This window comes from Oryzias melastigma, linkage group LG12 (assembly GCF_002922805.2).
Source record: "Oryzias melastigma strain HK-1 linkage group LG12, ASM292280v2, whole genome shotgun sequence".
Classification (NCBI taxonomy): Eukaryota; Metazoa; Chordata; class Actinopteri; order Beloniformes; family Adrianichthyidae; genus Oryzias; species Oryzias melastigma.
In genome coordinates this window covers 21,489,157-21,502,354 of record NC_050523.1, presented here as the reverse complement: position 1 = coordinate 21,502,354, position 13,198 = coordinate 21,489,157, and the positions used below count along the sequence as shown (strand labels likewise).

Below are 13,198 nucleotides of genomic sequence, written 5' to 3'. Positions count from 1 at the left end.
GAAACCCAAATATCCTCCAATTCTGGAATAATAACCTTTATGGTTAAAAACAATATGGTAAAGGTCTGATTTAATGTCAAATAAATGTCAAATAAATTGTATTTTCTGACATCAGACTATCAATACTAAAAATGTATTGAGATTATTTTATGTGACACAGTGTATTTTATTTTGAAAAGATGTCCAGTGAACGTCTTTTAAAAGTTATATAACTATTCCATGTTTAAACAAAAAAGTTTAGTTTATGATTTGTTTGTGCCAAAAGGGAAACAATAGTTTCTTCAAATTAATTATAATAGTTTGAGTGGCATAAATACTAATTCTTGCCTTATATTTATATATAAAAAAAGTGAAGTTAGATTTTTTTTAATTTCTTCTACATTGTTGACAGTCAGAAATAAACCCAAATAGCAAGAGTTGAAGGCAATATGTTTCACATCTTCCGTCAATGTGCACGCGCTCTAGCGCGCGCATTATAAAGAGGGTTTGGCTCACGTGCGGAAGAGGCTCGAGGAGAGTTTGAAGAATTGACTTCTGGGATGCGGAGCAGCCGGCGGCAAGAGAGCGCGAGACAGCAGCAGCAGCACGGAGGAGTGAATGTTTCCAGGAGCCGCAAAGAGACGAGCGGGAAGTCCAAACCGCGCAGTTTGACCTAAACAATCACATTCTGCTTTGCTCGGTGAACAGAGACTGAGCGGAGGAGGGGGAAAAAGTTCAGATCCCACGAATCAGCGCGTGGGAGTGGGAAGCAGGATCGTGACCAACTGAGGAAAGCTCCACTGTCTGTCTCGCCATGGCAGGTAATTCGTGTGGACTGTTAAACGTACAGATAAATCTCGTAGTATTTTTGTTAAAACGTGTGTTTTTGATCGTTTCTGTGCGCCAGGAGTCGGGATTTTTGACCAACGTAGCCAATTTCTGCTTTGGCTAACGATAGCTAGTTAGCTTAACTTAGCTAGTGCTAACATTAGCTAGTCACAGAACTCGACTGTCCATGCGCAACTGAAACAGTTTACTTGTTAAAGCTTGCTAACCCGTTACCGTTGCTATGTTGTTCTGCTATTTAAGCAGCTATGTTGTATTAAAAACCTAATATGCACGTCATGTTAGCCAAATGTGGCTATAATTTTGTGTCACTACAGTGTTAAGTTCTCGTAGCTGTAATGGCCGAGAATCACGTTGGTACACGGGCTTTTCTCGTTTTTTTAGTGCAAATGTTTAAATGAAGTGATATACAAAGTCGCAGGTTATTAAACCCAAACGTTGTAGAGAGCTAAAAGTGGCGCCACAGTTTCTCAAACATGCGTCGGCTAGCTTGACAAGCCGTCCCTGCTGCTAGCTTTAGCGCAAACTTTGACATTGCTCACATGCAGGCTAGCAGGCGGGCCCGCGGAGCTCTGGCTGAGGGGAAATGTTCACGCAGTTTCTCCTTTAGAGGGTCAGAGAAACGCGGAATGAACCGCCATTTCATCTGTACGGAATACTCCGACTTCCTCTGCGTTTCATTCATTAGCTGTAGGAGTGAAGGTGGAGGGTTCTTGTGAATCCAGTGGGTGGGCGCCCTCACCCCCTCATAGCCGACTTGGGTTTAAATTTGGCTTTAAAGGCATAGCAGAAACTTAAATCATAGACTTGTGTGCTATGCATGCATGTTGTACATTTCGGAAGATGATTGACGCATATGACTCTGATTATGTATGCACAGAAATGATTTTACTTCCTTTTATGTTAAAGAATGTACCATACTGTTCAAGTATGTGCTGCTGATGTTGACATTATTGTGTTAAAAACATTACAAAAAGCATTCAGTTTCAGTTTTGCAAGTGCTACGAAGCAGCTAGTTATTGCAGGGCTAGAATTGTTCATGTTTGTGTTCAGTTCCTCTGAAACCAGGCCTCAGTATGACCGCTATTAACCAAACTACAAGCCCAAAGACGAAGAGAGCCATCTCTCAGTTACTGACTGCACCCACTTTTTTTTGTAATTAAAAGATCATGTAGTTTTATAGCCATGACTTGTGCCTGATTCTTCCTGGAACAGAACTGGTTTTGCAGGTGTCGGCTGTTTCAACTAAGTGCTATATCTTAATGTTTTAATTGAGATAGGCCTTAATACTAGGATTGCATTAACTTTGTGTGATCATTTAAATATTGCAGTAACGTTAGACCTAGCGTCTTAGAAGAATCTGACTATTATTTTCTGAAGCAGTGTATGAATATTATTGAGCTCGCGTTCAAAAAGTTTTGTCATCCGCTTTGCTTGAAGCAATATTGACTCCTCTTCAGTGAAGTGAATCTGGTGTTTGCTGTGGAAGCAGACAGCAAGAAGTGTTACTGATCTTATCGTTTTTACTTTCCACAGCCCCTGGAGGTGACATGCAGTGGTGCTTCTCTCAGGTGAAAGGAGCCATTGATGACGACGTAGCTGAAGGTATGAAGAACTGTTTTAAATACAGTTTTTAAGTTAAACTGTTTAGGGGAAAAATATGGATGTAACGATTAATTTTTAATGACTTTATTTATATAATAATTTGTGGTTGACAATCTGATTCATTGTTCATTTTGAACAATCCGATTCACTGACATAAAATTGACCCAGTACATCTATAGCCAAAACTTCAACCAAGTTTAGCCCTCTATTGTTTTTTCCACATCAAAATAATACAAAGGGAATATTCTTAGAACATTTTATGACACTATAAGGTCACGTCTTTGCAACATTCAAAGTGTTTCAATACATTGGACTGTTGCGGTGCATTCACATCGAGCACGATTCGCATGGTAGAGGCGACCAGTTTCAATGTTAAGTCAATGGTGTCGACGTGAATTGAGGCAATCTAAACTCCTTAGGCGCGAATTGGGCAGCACGGCCAAAATTTAAATATCGGAAGTTTGACAGGTTGCTGCGTCTCATCTGCCAATCATGAACTCAGCTTTGGGCAAGTGACGTTTTCAGGGACTCGATCAGCAGGTAGAATGCTAATCCAATGTAAGTATTTTTGTCCTGATCTTCCATCTTTTCCATTTATCCGTTGGAGCCTCAGGTTTGCAGAGCTCATCCGGTTACTTTGGGGCAAAGGTGGGATACATTCTGGACAGATCGGCAGCTTTGACTCCCGTGGTGGACCTCACTGCTTGATGTGTCGGTAGACTGAGAGCCGCTACGGGATGTGGAGGCTGGACCTCATTGAGACATTTTAAAAAAAAAAAACGCAAAAAGGTCTCAATTTAATTTTTTCACCTTCAGGTTAATACTAGACAGAGAGCCTTCAAGCGGGGATCTTTCATGGCGCCCGCTGTGCAGCGCTCAGAGCAGACCATTCATTACAAGAAGCGCATATATTTTGAATAAAGTGTTTCCATTACAGTTTTGCGAAAAATGTCTATTTGGATACATCCTAAATACCACCTCTTCTAAGCGCCAAATCATTTTTTTGAAAATGCAAGTTTTTTTTTTAAATTGTGGTGTCTCCATTGGGAGAATTGATTATTGAAATTCCAGTTTGCGAAATTTAAGAGTTGCAACTACTGACACCTTTCCTTATAGCATCATTTAAAAAAAATGGCTGGTAGCTCCTCCCACAGGCAGCCATGGCATCAAGCTGGTGGACGGTGAGCAGTGAATTCGCCATACGGCGAAGGAGGGGAGGATTATGCGAATCAGGTTCGCTGTGAATGCACCGTAATGATGGTTGATCCTTTTCTGATGACATCACATGTGTTGTCTGCTGTGATGGCACTTGGTGGTTTTTACGTTACAGTAAATTAAACCTACCATGTCTCAATCTAAACGATATTTTCCAATATTGATATAATCAATGTATTTAATTTTGAAACTATTTTATAATAGTACAGGTCAATTGAGAACTTGCCTTAGACAGACTGATCTGGATCGTGGAAATCGATGCATCGATTGTTATACCCCATAAAAAATCACTGTTGTATTGCATGTTGTGTAGTATTTGCCCAGATTAGTGACAATAGTGTCTCATTTATTATACATTTAAAGAATAATTCATTTTGTTTACTGTAAAAAACATATTTTATTTTCAACCACCTTACAGCAGATCATCTTCATATAATTCTGTTTTTTGCCGAAATGTTCTTTTTTTCAATCATAGAAACGATGATGCATAATATGGACCATTAAAGTGCTTTCCATGTAAACATTTCATTATTATATAGGTGGGCGATGTATAAAAGGAATGTGTCCACACATTCTTTTCTCATTCCATCAACCACTTAATTCAGTTTTTCACTAAATTAGTCGAACAACCAACAGAATAAAACTTAATTTTATGCCTTTTAGTTATTATTAAGGTGAACTAAAAACACATCCTTGAGTTTGTGATGTTTTATTGTAGTTTAAATGAATGCTTTTGTTTCCACACAATAGGATTGTGTAAAGTATTTGCTGAATTAAGAAATAGTTGGCCAGTTTTATTTGGAGGTAATGATTTGTGATAGAACAGTCAATTTATAGAATATATAAAAGTTATTAGCAAATGCTGTTGTTGAATTAAGTATCAAAGTAACACTCCCCATTTTACAACACTGTGTACGACTGTTGCAACACGCTGTGATTAATCAAATGTAGAATTCGTGACGATGCATTAATCCTCCTAATGACCTTTGCCCTTTGCTCTAAAGGTTCTTTTAAAGACAAAGCCGTTTACGTGGGTTTTAATGCTATTTTGTTACGCCTATCTGTCATGAGAGTTTGATTTAATAAGTAAGAATTGTACGTTTTTGCATGGTGTAACAAATCATGTGCTCAGGACTTGTCAAACCTGAATCTGACTGCAACCTTTTAATGTGGTAAACTGCTTTAACAAAAAAATCTGACTCATTTAAGTTGATTACTGGCTTGATCTGAACAAATTCTAGAGACTTTACTGATGCACCTTCAGCAGGTCTTGATAGTTGATGTTCAACAAGCAAAAGGAAGCTATATACTATATATATATATGTATATATATATATATATATATATATATTAGTGACAGATCTCTGAGAGATGTATGTAAATTAGAGTTAAAGACCCACTCCAATTAATATTATTTGTTGATGTTTTGAACATTTCCTTGTTGTATTTTTCTTATAGAGGACATATGTGTTGAAAATTAAGCTAAAAACTAAATTTCTGAGTATTTTATTTAAATCATTGTGAATCAAGAGCAAACTGCAGTTTGAAAAGGATCATAAAATACACCGGATGGGCCACAAGCTTCCAGCTCCGCTCCATTCTTCCGATGCATCCACTTGTAGACAAATAGATCCATGAACGTCTTTGTCTGAGCTGGATAGTTCCAATATTGCTCGCCATTTTTGTTGTCCCAGAAATGTTATGTTGGGGCTGTAAGCTAGTGGAAGAATGTGTCAACAGATGGGTAATAAAAATGGTGACGAGATTGCTTTGCAGCAACAGAAGTAAATTTCTAATGAACTCCTGCTGCTCTGCAGAAACTATGTCCTAGAAAACCACAAATGTTATTTGGTTTTGGCTAAAAATTGCATCAATATATTTTTGTTGGTGTTGGTATCTGAATAGAGGAAGTTGGGTATTACAGCTAAAATCTGAATGGTCATTCTTCCTCTTATGAAATTTTAAAAGAATATTCAATATGTGGTTTCCTAAATCTTGGTGATAAAGAAGCGCACTGGCTTTTTGTGAATGTTTTCTCGTCAGGGAAAAGTCGTTTTACAATTGCATCACAAAGTCAGCAGCTTGTTTGTTTTTAAATGGATTGGAAGTGAGTGTTTCAGTCGTCTGAAGAATGACAGTTTAGGGTGTGTCCTTATGTGATTTCACGTTTTTCAGAGCTTTGGTGTATTGTACCTGAGTTTTTACTTTTAAACTTTTTTTTATTGTAAACCTGCAGAATTGTGACTAAAAAAAGCCATAAATAGTTAATAAGTTTTTAAATGTGAGCAGTCATCATCAGACTATGATGTTTAAGGCTGTATGTTTTTAGACGGATCCAACAAAATGGATTCTTTTCTGTCCTGTTTTTGTGCTCACGATGCTGCTGACAGCCACAAAAAAAAAACATCCACACATACCTGTAGACATTGAGGTGTTTTCACTTCTGTTTTTTCTGCCCAACAGCTGTGTCTATTTATCTCTGGCCTTCTCTAATTTAGTTAGAAGGTGTGTCCTGAAAACATCTCAGTCTTTGAGCTTTATGGGTCTGACGCACCAAAGCTGCAGCTTCCTGCTTTGTCTCTTTTCTGCTTCATTTATGCTTAAAACAGAACTCTTGAAGTCAGAGACCAAAACAAAGCAGAACCCGTGATGTGTGCTTGATCAACAGGGCACAGCCGAAGGACAGAGTCTGTGACCCAGACCTTATAAGGAACAGCACAGAATATAAAAAAACAAGGAAAGTCCACATATTCTCTTTATTAGTTCAGTTGTAGTGTCAAATATGAGCATTATTTTGTTGCACTTGGCTGCTTTAGACACTTGTGTGTTAAGTAGACATTTGAAAAATATATTTAAAAGAACCACAAACGGAAATGAAATTGTTCCTATATTTTGTGCACAGTACCATTAAATGCACGTTATGAACGTTTAGTTGTTGTTGAAGGCAGAAGTGTGCATTTGCTTGGATAAAATGTTGAAGGCTGCTTTCAGTGCAAATTCTGTAACAATTGACTGTATATAGGGAACTGGACTGAGTGACCCCTCCCCCTGGTGTTCTAAATGGGAAGTACCTGCTGGCTCCAAGGAGCCACAATCCCATAGACTTCTATTGAGAAATAAACAGCTGTTACGCAGTCATTCTATTTGTCAGAATAACCATTTTTTTTACTCGAATTATTTTTTTAACACTTTCTCGATGATCCTACTCTTTTTTTTTGTAGTATCAGTCCAACTGACCACTGGGATTCCTCAAAAGTGTGGTGTTTCGTCAAACGTTTGACAGATTCTCCTGAGCTTGCTTTCAGGGGTGTGGACTTTCAAGCTCACTCCTGAAGAGTAGTTGCCATAGAAACGATGACTCAGACCAATTGCTACTTACTGGCAGCGTCTGTATGGCATATAAAAATGGTGACTGAGTTGACTTCATTTGGTTGGAGCCAGAAGTGAACACTTTTCAATGGATGACGTCACGCTCACTCAGTCCAGTTAGTCAATGACTCCAGACTCCAGGTTTTGTGGCCTTCTAAGACCTAAAGTCTAGTTACTGATATCCCCAAGTCTTGATACATCAGCTAGTGTTTGTCGTCTTAACTGTATTGCTGTTTTCTTGTCCTGTAATCCATGTAGCTCTGGGCTAAAGAGAAAACATGGTCAGGCTTATGCCTTTACCTGACCTTAAACGCCATGAGGACCATCGTCAACAGCGCAGTGTCCTCCAACACACAAACCCCTCATGTTCAACATTGTCTTTCTGCTCCGATGGACAACAAAAGGTTGAGCCTCTCCGCATCTGTATGCGATTGTGCTCCAGCACATGGAGTAACGCTCTGCTGTGTGTGTGTGGGGAGGAGAGGATAATTGGATCTGAGAGGGGGTGATGTGAGAAGGGAAAACTAGGTTACCGATCATTTTCTGTCTGGTCCACAAGCTGACAGAAATCCTGGAGGAGTTTGGATTAACGCGCTGATTTGATGTGGACTTGTTACCAAAAAAGTCCCGTTTGAAAGCACTTTGAAGTGAAAGACTAATTCTCCTTTCTCTCTACTCTTGTTTTCATTTTTTTAGCGGACATAATATCTACGGTTGAGTTTAACCATACAGGAGAGCTGCTGGCTACCGGAGACAAAGGAGGGCGGGTGGTGATCTTTCAGCAGGAAATAGAGGTACAGCTACATGACTTCATCTCTGATCCAGCAGAGGAAGTCATCTCCTCAATGTCATTCTGTTTTAAAGAAAACAAAGGAAATAATCCCATTATCTAAAGCTGGAGCTCATTTCATCCATCCATTTCAACAGAATAAAAGCTTGCCTCAGTTCCGGAGCGAGTACAACGTTTACAGCACCTTCCAAAGCCACGAGCCTGAGTTCGACTACTTGAAGAGTTTGGAAATCGAAGAGAAGATCAACAAGATCCGCTGGCTTCCTCAGAAGAATGCTGCACAGTTTTTGTTGTCGACAAACGGTAAATCTGTCACTGCAAACATCTGTGATTACTCGGACAACTTTATCCTCAGTACAAAGAAGCTCTCTGTTTGTTGGACTGTGAGTCGCTCCAGAGTTCAAGTTGCAGCAGCTAAAAAATAAGTTGCACTTTTTGGATAAATGTATTTAACAAATGAATGGGAATAAGAGCAAACCTTTCATTTTGAAAGACAAATAATTATAGCAATAGATAATAATAATGAACTGAATATCTGCACTTTTCACTACTGTAACACACTGATTACTTAGCTTCATGACGCATAAAGGAAATCTAGTTTATTAGTGTAACAAATGAACAATTATTTAGAAAACGTAGCATAAAGAAGATTCTAACAAGTCAACTAAACTCTTTATATCCCTTAAAATCATTTAATTAACCTTTAGTGGAAATACCATCAAACTCCCACACTTTCCAGTACAGATTTTCCACTATTTTCATATATTATATATTTTTAATTCAAATCGCTAACTAAAAACTTTTTTTTTTTTTTTTACTTATTTCATAAAAAATAACTTGATTTTCCTTTCACCAATATTAACTGAAGATTTATTTACTTTTCTGAAAGTAGTGCATGCCTTTAGTTTTTATTCTTGATTCCAACATTATTCTACAAGAATGAAAATTAATTTGTCAGTTTTTCTTTTTTTTTACCTTACTATATAAAGATTTTTGATTCAGGAACTCGTTACAACTATAAATATTAGTTGACAGTGTCAATAAAAACGGTTATTTAAATGTAATTTAAAAAAATAGAAGTTCCGTTTAGAAAAAACTTTCAGTATCACTTTAGATGCTGCAAAACACTCAAAATAATATTAACAGGGATAACTAATAAATTAAGCTTGTAAGTAGTTAATTAAAATGGCCTATGTAGGCACGTTAGATGTTAATTCTTACAAAGTATGTTAATAAATCTTAATTATCTTATTATGCTGATAAATGTCTCACTAACACCTTATTAACACATTAATATTGTTAATGTCTTAAAGCTTGTTAATGAATCTTACTATAGTGTTACCAAAATTTCTTTAATTGTGTAGATATTTATCATATCTATCAGATGCTTTTTTGAATGCAATAGCCTCTTTCACACCTTGTACATTAAATACGTTTTTCTTCTCTTTCAGATAAGACCATTAAGTTGTGGAAAATCAGTGAGCGAGACAAGAGACCTGATGGTTACAACCTGAAAGAAGATGACGGCCGATGCAAAGACCCTAATTCCATCACATCTCTGAGGGTCAGTCAGGAGCAACCGAGACACTTTGAATTTAAGGAAGCATTTGAACATATGTTTGTGCAAATCACTTTGACTTAACATTTTTAGACGCCCAACTTAGCTTAAACGTAACCTCTCGAATTATGAGTGATGGAAAGTTCTGCAGAATTTTTGACAAACTTGGATACAAGTTTTAAAATTTGGAGTAGGAAAAATAAATCCCCCTTTTGATTCAACCTGTTTTCTTCTTTTCAGGTTCCAGTTTTAATACCCATGGACCTGATGGTGGAGGCCAGTCCACGGAGGGTGTTTGCCAACGCTCACACCTACCACATCAACTCTGTCTCAGTCAACAGCGACCACGAGACCTACCTGTCTGCAGATGACCTACGCATCAACCTCTGGCACCTGGAGATCACCGACCGCAGCTTCAGTATCCTCAAACACGCGCCGAGACTTCCTGTTGAAACATTTTGGTCCCGTCAGATCATGACAGCGGTGGAGTTTGTTCGTCTCCTTGACTGTTTTTCTCAGATATCGTTGATATTAAACCCGCCAACATGGAGGAGCTAACAGAGGTGATCACAGCAGCAGAATTCCATCCTCATCAGTGCAACACCTTCGTCTACAGCAGCAGCAAAGGCATCATCCGTCTGTGCGACATGAGAGAGTCGGCTCTGTGTGACAGGCACACCAAGTGTGAGTATCCACGATGGCGCGCTCTGACTCCACCCCCTCAGAAACCTCTGACCTCTCTCTGCTCTCGCAGTGTTTGAGGAGCCGGAAGATCCCAGTAACCGCTCCTTCTTCTCCGAGATCATCTCCTCCATCTCAGACGTCAAGTTTAGTCATAGCGGACGCTACATGATGACCCGAGACTATTTGTCTGTGAAGATTTGGGACCTGAACATGGAAAACAGGCCGGTGGAGACCTATCAGGTGAGAAGTTTGAGTGAGATAGTTACATAAATGTGAACAAATCTTCACAAACCCTGAGGATTCACACTGTTAACGGCAGTTTCAGTACATTCTGGACGGTTTTAGAGCCACCATAAAAGACAGAAAAGGAAAATACATCTAAATAAAATTATGTGTACATTTTATGTGAATGAAATTGTAAACTTATCATTTAAGTCGTAATTAATTTTACAAAGAGTTTTTCATAAAATTTCATAAATTCATGATCATTTCATAAAATAATTTCTCATTTTTGCCTGATGTTATTCCAGTAAAATTTTGACTTTTTTCTTTCTTTTTTTTTTTTTATAGAATTTTTACGACTTTATTCTGCTAAGATTTTATTTTTTGACACAAATGTTTGAATTTATTCTCGTGAAAATATTGACTATTTTCTCGTTAATGTACAACTTTAGTCTTGCTAATTGATTTTTTTCTTGTTAATGTGACAAAAAAGTACTTTATTTTTTTATTATTTTGAGTTTTTCTCATTGTACGCATTTATTCTAGTGAAATTTTGGCCTTTTTTTTTTACAATTGCACGACTTTATTCTAGTAAAATGTATATTTTTGTCAAATGTTTGACTTTATTCTCATTAAGCTATTAACTTTTTTTTACAAATTTTTTTTATTCCTTGTTAAAGTATGACTTTATTCTTGTAAATTTCTTTATTTCTATTTTTTGTCAAATGTACAACTTTATTCTCGTAACATTTTTATTTTTTACTCACAAGTGAACCGTACAATTGAGTATCAATTGTAAGAGAAAAAAGTTATGCAAATTGTACACCTTTATTCTCTTAGAATTTTGACTTTTTGGAAACTGTAGACTTTTTAAAAAATAATTTTATGACTTTATTCTTATATGTATGTATGTATATATATATATATATATACATACACATGTTTAAGGTGGCTCTAATACTGCCTGATAATTCAGGCCATTTATGCTAAACTGTTTCATCAGAATTTTTGGATTCCGTCTCAGGAGGTCTTCCTATCTACATTTTTTATAATTTTCCTCACCCGTCATCTCCAATGTGAATTGTATTTCCTGTATTTATTTGCATTATTAAAAGAAAGCAACACAAATGTGGTGATGTCACATAATGGCCACTAGGGGACGCCCTGTTTTGAGGAAAGCAGATGTGAGTCCAGGCTGGTGGAAACAATCTGAGGTTTCCTTTAGCTTTCATTAAGGCAACACAGGTTTGACTACAATGCTTTTTTTGTTATTACATTATTTTATGTAACAAAAAAATAAAACTTTAAAGTTCCAGTTAGAGTCTGCACTTTAACCGGCCTTGAAGTGAGTTTTTTATTTTATTTCTTTAGTTTCCGGTTTCCCTTTGTACTTCCTTTTTCTGGTTTACCAAATTAGTTCTAGATACGTCAGTCACATGACCTCCTGCTGACGTGTCATTGATACAGCTGTTAATGAAAAACAGAAAACACACCAACGTAATACACATTGATTTTATTAGTCACATGTCTTTTGTAAATAATTACATTATCAGGGGGAAGTTTGAATTTGACCCAGATATTCTCATGTCAAATTGTATTCTTTAGTGGCCACATGGTGGCGCTGTGCAGTGATGTAACACCTCCCTCTCCTTACCTGGACAGGTTCATGAGTACCTGAGGAGCAAGCTCTGCTCGCTCTATGAGAACGACTGCATCTTTGACAAGTTTGAATGCTGCTGGAATGGCAACGACAGGTACCAGCGCCTCCGAACATCCTACAGCGGTTTGGATTCAGATCTGATCGGGATCTCACCTGTTTGTTTTTCCTCCTCCCCCCGGCAGCGTGGTCATGACCGGCTCGTACAACAACTTCTTCCGGATGTTTGACCGCAGCCAGAGGCGGGACGTCATGCTGGAAGCGTCCCGCGAAAACAGCAAGCCCATGCAGGTCCTAAAGCCCCGCAAGGTGTGCGCCGGAGGCAAGCGCAAGAAGGACGAGATCAGCGTGGATAGCTTGGACTTCAATAAAAAAATCCTTCACACTGCTTGGCACCCCCAGGACAACATCATCGCAGTGGCGACGACTAACAACCTCTACATATTCCAAGATAAAATAAACTAAGGCGAGGGCGGGTTTGTGCGAGACGAGGTGGAGAGATTCTCATCTTTCCCACCGGCGGCCTCACCCGGGATGAGCTGTGGTGGTGCAGACTACCAGCATCCCTCTCTGTCACCTCCAGGTGACCAGACTTTGCCACTTTGTTCTGGATGTGGACAGAGGAAGACGCTCTTGCCCATCATCAGTCAGTCTGAGGGGGCGGAGTCACATCTGCCTTGTTATTTAAGTGATGTGCCAATTTATTTTTTGTTCAAACCTCCCAATTTGCTCCTCCACTGTGAGCAAAACAGTTTCATTTCTGACTACAGGCACTCATTTTTATACCTCCCCCTCAATGGTTCTGTAGTAAAACAAAGAAATAAACACTTTAGTGTGTCCCTTTATTGCCCTGTGCCATTGTGATGTTTATTTTTCTAAGGAAATGTTGAGTTTTTGACTCTTTGTGCGAACACTGTTTTAGTCCGTCTGTTCCTTTGAGGATCTTCGGTTAGTTCAAAGCTGCAAATCCAGCAGTTAGTTATGTCCTCAGGCTTTTTTTTTTTTTTTTTTTTTAATTTCCTTTCACTTCCTGGTTGTTCATGCTCTACAGCAGCACCTAAACCGTTGATTTTAAATACAGTGTGAGTCCAGAGTGGTCCAGTGAGGTTCTCGTCCTGCTCGCTGTTTCTGTGCCTCAGGCTTTGGAGTGGGCGGTGTTCCCAAACTCCACAAGAGATTTTGTTTTTGTTTTGAGGTTGGCGCTGTCTTGAGATCTTTGTGGTTTAGTTCAGATTTTTTTTTTTTTTGTGATGTTCAACAATAGTCAGGTTTT

At 38.3% G+C, this 13,198-nt stretch overlaps 1 protein-coding gene across 1 annotated transcript; it reads left to right on the top strand.

The window, feature by feature from the left end:
• Positions 1 to 477: 477 nt before the first annotated feature.
• ppp2r2ab (protein phosphatase 2, regulatory subunit B, alpha b) lies at positions 478 to 12,770 on the top strand. The gene is made up of 10 exons (XM_024299544.2): positions 478 to 800; positions 2,362 to 2,430; positions 7,711 to 7,808; positions 7,942 to 8,107; positions 9,256 to 9,368; positions 9,603 to 9,780; positions 9,882 to 10,046; positions 10,117 to 10,286; positions 11,931 to 12,022; positions 12,111 to 12,770. The coding sequence occupies exons 1-10, from the start codon at positions 794 to 796 to the stop codon at positions 12,388 to 12,390; spliced, it is 1,338 nt and encodes a 445-aa protein (XP_024155312.1). The 5' UTR covers positions 478 to 793; the 3' UTR covers positions 12,391 to 12,770.
• The last annotated feature ends 428 nt before the right edge of the window (positions 12,771 to 13,198 follow it).

Excerpts from the sequence above, each read along its gene's own strand:
- ppp2r2ab (XM_024299544.2), top strand. Across the intron at positions 7,809-7,941 it reads TCTTTCAGCAGGAAATAGAG|AATAAAAGCTTGCCTCAGTT; the intron begins GTACAGCTACAT and ends CCATTTCAACAG. Across the intron at positions 10,047-10,116 it reads GTGTGACAGGCACACCAAGT|TGTTTGAGGAGCCGGAAGAT; the intron begins GTGAGTATCCAC and ends CTGCTCTCGCAG.